Here is a 6,406-nt window from a genome sequence, read left to right on the forward strand (position 1 = left end):
ATGATCACAGATGTGCAGCTTGCCATCTCTGCCAGCATGCTGGATGTGTCACTCTTCCTGCTTGCTGTTCTCTATCACTATGTGGCCATCAGCAACCCTAAGAAGCAGGAATGAAAGTGGAGCCTTCTCTGCCCCAGGGTTCCAGGACACAGTCTGAGACAAGATAGAGGGTGCGAGGGGCCTTCATACTTCACTTCATCCCTTCTACCCATCACAACATACAAAGCAACTACACCCGAATTTTTCCAAACAACCCTTATTTCCTCAAAGTCTTCTTTAACCTGATGGAGGAAGAAGCTGAATAGGGCCCAGTATAGGGGCTGCTTTCTTTTCTACTCCCTTCCCTCAATAATACAAAGATAGAAGTAGAAAGATCATGTGTAATTACAACAATAAATTAAGAGACAAACACACACACATGAAGTAAACAATAATAACAAATGGAGGGGTGAGTAAAAATTATAGATTTTATTATATTTTTTAAATTAAATGTATTGGGTTCTATAATACATCATCTATATATTTCACTGTGTGCTCACCACTCAGAGTCTAGTCTCCCTCTGTCACCGTATATTTGACCTTCCTTTCCCTTCATCCTCCTCTTACACGTCTTCCCTGCTGGTAACCTTCATATTGTTGTCTGTGTCTCTGAGTTCGTTGGTTTGTTTTGTTGGTTGCTTTCTGTTTTATATTCTACATATGAGTAAAATCGTATGATTCTTGTCCCTTTCTGACTTATTTCCCTTAGCATAATACTCTCGAGACCCATCCAGGGGGTGGCTCCATAGTGTAGTGTTTAGCACATTTGCTATGCACACAGAAGGTCCTGGGTTTGTGCTCCAGGTGGAGCCATGAACCATACTCTGGGTGCACCAGGCCCCCTGAATGTGCTAGGCCCCGCGAGTTGCGCCAGGCCCTGGATGCATGCCATGAGTGCGTGGGAGGGGACACCTTGACTTCAGATATCCAGGTCTGAAGGGGAAATGGTAACATCCATGGATCAGGGGTGAAAGTGTGTGTGTGTGTGTGTGTGTGTGTGTGTGTGTGTGTGTGAGCGTGTAGAGGGAATTAAAGAGGTGGGGTGGGGAGGAAGACCCATCCATGTTATCACAGATGTTGCCTATAAGAGACCCACTTCAGATCAAAAAACACACATAAGGAGGTGAGGGGAGGGGGGAGATAGATGGGGTAAAGGAGGTCAAATATGTGGTGACAGAAAGAAATCTAACTATGGATGGTGAACACACAGTGTAAATATTTATATGCCTTACTGTTGAAGTGTACAGCTGAAACTTACTGGATTTCATTAACCATTAAAAATTTAATTAAGTAAGTAAATTTAAAGAAACATACAGGCTAAAAGGGATAGAAAAAGATATTCCATTCAAATGGAAATAAAAGAATAATCTGAGGTACCAATACTTATATCAGACAATATAGACTTTAAAACAAATGCTGTAATATGAGACAAAGAAGAGCATCTTATAATGATAAAGGGATCCAACAAGAGTATGTAACTCTTATAAACATCTATACACCCAACGTAGGAGCATCTAAATACATAAAGGAATTATTGACAGACATAAAGAAAGGGGTTTACAGTAACATAATAATAGTAGGGGACGTTAACACCCTATTGACTTCAATGGATAGATGATTCAGAGAGAAAATCAACAAAGAAAAAGTGGCCTTAAATTACACATTAGGCCAGATGAATTTCATAGATATTTTTAGAAAATTTAACCTCAAAGCTGTAGAATCTATATTCATTTCCAGTGTACATGGAATATTTTCCAGGATAGACCACATGTTAGGCCACAAAATAAGTCTCAATAAATTTAAGACTGAAATCATATTGAGCATCTTTTCTGATTACAGTGGTGCGAAAATAGAAATCAATAACTGGAAGAAAACTGAAAAACACAAAGATATATAGAGGCTAACTAACATGATACTAAACAATGAATGGATTAACAATGAGATCAAGGGAGAAATCGAAAGATACCTTGAGACAAATGAAGATGAAAACACAATGACCCAAATTTATGGAACACGGCAAAAACAGTCCTTAGGGAGAAATTCACAATAATATAGGCCTATCTCAAGAAACAAGAAAAATCTCAAATAAACAATGTAAATTTTACACCTAAAGGAATTAGAAAAAAAGAAAAAGAAAAAAGCAAACAAAGCCCAAGGTGAGTAGAAGGAAGGAAATAATAAAGATCAGAGAGGAAATAAATGAAATAGAAAAAAACAAAAAGCAAAAACAAACAAACAAAAACAATAAAGATCAATGAAATCAAAAGCTGGTTCTTTGAAAAGGTAAACTAAATAGATAAACTCATCAAGAAAAAAAGAACCCAAATAAATAATATCAGAAATGAAAGAAGAGAAGTAAAAACTTATACTATAGAACTATGAAGGATAATAAGAAAATACTATGAAAAATTATATGTTAACAAATTGGACCACATGCAAGAAACAGATAAATTTCTAGAAACATACAATTTTTAAGACTGAATCAAGAAGAAACAGAAAATCTGAACAGACTAACTATTAATGAAATTAAATCAGTAATCAAAAAACTCCCAACAAAAGTCCTGGACCAGGTGACCTCACTGGTGAATTTTACCAAACATTCAAGGAAGAATAAATACCTATCCTTCTCAAACTATTCCAAAAAATTAGAGAGGAAAGAAGGTTCCCAAACTCATTTTATGAGGTCAATATTGCCATGACAGAAAAACCAGACAAAGATACTAAAAAAAGAGAAAGAATTATAGGCCAATATCCCCGATGAACATAGATATAAAAATCCTCAGCAAAATATTAGCAAACCAAATTCAGCAGTTAATTAAAAAGATCATACACCTTAATCACATTAGATTTATTCCTGGGATGCAAGGGTTGTTCAATATTTGTGGATATTATATGGTATATCACATAAACAAAATGAAGGTAAATATCGGCAGATGCAGAAAAAGCATTTGACAAAATCTAACATCCATTGATGATAAAAACTGTCAGCAAAGTGAGGATAGAAGGAACATACCTCAACATAATAAAGGCCATTTATGACAAACCTACAGTTTACATAATATTCAATGGTGAAAGATGAAATTTTTTCTTTAAGAACAGGGACAAGACAAGGATGTTCACTTTCATCTAATAGAGTATCGGAAGTCCTAGCCATAGCAATGATATTAAATAAATAAATAAATGGCATCCATATTGGAAAGAAAGATGCAAAATTGTCATTATTAATTTCAGATGACATGATATTTTGAATAGAAAATTCTAAAGATTCCACAAAAACCATTAGAACTGATAAAATGATTTCACTAAAGTAGCAGTTTACAATATTAATATTCAGAAATTAGTTGCATTTTTATATACCAGTAACAAACCATCAGAAAGAGAAATTTAAAAAATAATCCCACTTACAAAAATTAAACATGGAGATAAAAGACCTATACTCAGAAATCTATCAGACATTGAAGAAAGAAATTGGAGAAGATGAGGATAATGGAAAAAAATATGCTATGCTCATGAATAAAAACAATTGACATAATTAAAATGTCCATACTACCCAAAGCTACAGTTTCAATACAATGCCTATCAGTTTCAATACAATGCCTATCAAAATCCCAATGGCATTTTTCATAGAACTAGAATAAATAGTCCTAAAATTTATATGAAACTGCAAAAGACCTCAAATAGCCAAAACAATCTTGAGAAAGAAAAACGAAGTTGGAAGTATCACATTACCTGATATCAAACTATACTACAAGTCTATAGGAATCAGAACAGCATGGTACTGGCTTAAAAAAGAGACCCTTAGATCAATGGAATTGAACAGAGAGCCCAGAAATAAACCCACATCCATATGGTCGATTAATCTATGATGAAGTAAGAATGGGGTAAGGATAGTATCTTCAATAAATGGTGTCAGGAAAGCTAGATAGACACATGCAAAAAAATAAAAATAAAAATAAAGCACTTCATACATCATATAAAAAAATTAACTCAAAATGGATTAAAGAATTAATGTAAGACCTGAAACCATAAAAATCCTCAAAAGAAAAAATATATAGTACTACATAAAACTAAAAAATTTTTGCACAGCAAAGAAAACTATAAACAAAATGAAAAGACAACCTGCTGAACGGGAGAAGACGTTTACCAATGATACATCAGATAAGGTATTAAAATCCAAAATATATAAGAAACTCATATAATTTAACACCTAAGAAACAAAGAATCCAATGAAAAAAATGAGCACAGGATCTGAATAGACATTTCTCCAGAGGACATACAGATAGCCAGTAAACATATAAAAAGATGCTGGACATCACTAATCATCAGAGAAATACAGATTAGAACCACAATGAGATATCACCTCACACTTGTCAGAATGGCTATTATTAACAGATGAACAATTATTGGTGAGAATGTGGAGAAAAGGGAAGCCTGGGGCCCTGCTGATAGGATTGTACATTAATACATCCATATAGAAAATGTCATGGAGGTTTCTCAAAAAATTAAAAATAGAACTACCTTATGAGTTTATCTGAAGAAATACAAAATACTAATTTGAAAAGATATATGCATCCCTTTGTTCACTGCAGCTCTATTTAAGTAACCAGGATTTGGAAGCAACCTATATGCCCATCAACAATTGGATAAAGAGTGGAATATTACTCAGCCATAGAAAAAAAAAATCTTACCATGTGCAACAACAAGGATGGACCTAGAGGGTATTATGTTAAGTAAAATAAGTCAGACAGAGAAAGACAAATACCATATGATCTCATATGTGGAATCTAAAGAACAAAATAAATGAACAAACAAAGCAGAACAGACTCATAGATACAGAGGACAAACCGGTGATTGTCAGATGTGAAGGGGTTTGGGGGACTGGGTGAAAAAGGTGAAGGGGTTAAGCAGTACAAGTTGGTAGTAAAGAAGTGGTCACCAGGATATAAAGTACCATGCAGGGAATAGAGTCAATAACATTGTAACATTTATGCATAGTGCCCGGTGCCTCTAAACTAATCAGGGGAAATCATTGTGTAAATTATGTGTCTAGCCACTTTGCAGTACACCTGAAATTAAAATAAAATAATATTGACTGTCAACTGTAATTGAAAAATAAAAATAAAATAAAATAAAAAGACAAAAAAATTGTTTCCTCTTTTCAAAATTTGTTTTTATTTTCAAAAAGCCTAGTGCAACATAAGGTCCAACCTGGCACTACAGACAAGTGCTTTCTGTGAAAGGCTTTTACAATTAGCAAGGGCTACTCAGAAGTGGTAGTCAACACAGTAAATCATCACACTTAATTCATATTCTAAACAGAGATTACTAGTTCTTAAATTTTGGGAGGCTGAGAAATGTGAAGCAAGCTTTGTGGTCAAAATAGCTTGCATCTTTTTATTTACTAAAAAATTTTTTTAAAATAAATATGACTTTTAAAAACTCATAAATTTTAAACCGAAGTTAACTCATTTTACTTTTATTGATCTATAAGTAAAAAATGCTTATTAATATCAATCATATCTCAATAGATTGTTTTGTTTGTATCTTACTTTTATAATTTTCAAGAAAATTAAAGAATGCAAGACTGAAATCACTGTCTTGTAAGACTACTTTTAGTGGAATTTTAAAGAATACTTTTTTACTGGTTTTCTTTGTATTAAATTAGGAGGCAGATGAGTCAAAATCTTTATCTTTACAATTACTTTTTAAAAAATACCCATATAGCTTCTAGTTCCTTGCTATTTAAAGTAATGTCCACATCTGAAACTCATATAAAATAACATTGGATGTCAACTCAAATTGAAATTTTTTTTAAAGTATGGTTCAGAGAAATTGATAGAATTGAAAATCTTAGGGCCTACTTTAGAATTACTTGATCAGAATCCACATATTAAGAGGATCGCCAGGTGATTCAAATACACACTTATGCTTTCTTAGAACAGAACTCAGTGACAAATTTAAAAGATACAATAATAAAAGCATAATTGTACATTAAAAACAGATGCTATCAATTTTTTCTCAATGCATCAGCATTAAGCATTTTTTGTACCAAAGCTGATACTCCTAAAATGACCAGTATTGTAAAGGGCAACCAATCATTCAGCATTCCTTTACAATACTATTTACCATGTGACATAAAATTCTATTTTCTATTGTTCTGTATATATCATATAACATGTATGATCTATATCAACATATCATAAATCAGAAAATACTTTAAAGTCAATTAAAACATGTAATTATTTCAGAGCTTTTTAAAAGAACCTAAAGTAAAGAGTTTAACTAGAACAGGCAGAATGCCGTGACTTAAAGTGCAGATATAAAAACCAAAGAACTTATATCCACCTTTTGAATGTATGAGATATCA

The 6,406-nt window shown here is 33.0% G+C and overlaps 1 protein-coding gene across 1 annotated transcript; it reads left to right on the forward strand.

Moving 5' to 3' along the window:
• Positions 1–114, forward strand: LOC107516587 (dolichyl-diphosphooligosaccharide--protein glycosyltransferase subunit 4-like). The gene has a single exon (XM_016156448.1). It carries the CDS (start codon positions 1–3, stop codon positions 112–114), a length of 114 nt encoding a protein of 37 aa, XP_016011934.1.
• The last annotated feature ends 6,292 nt before the right edge of the window (positions 115–6,406 follow it).

This window comes from Rousettus aegyptiacus, unplaced genomic scaffold, assembly GCF_014176215.1.
Source record: "Rousettus aegyptiacus isolate mRouAeg1 unplaced genomic scaffold, mRouAeg1.p scaffold_m13_p_4, whole genome shotgun sequence".
In the NCBI taxonomy this organism is placed as follows: domain Eukaryota; kingdom Metazoa; phylum Chordata; class Mammalia; order Chiroptera; family Pteropodidae; genus Rousettus; species Rousettus aegyptiacus.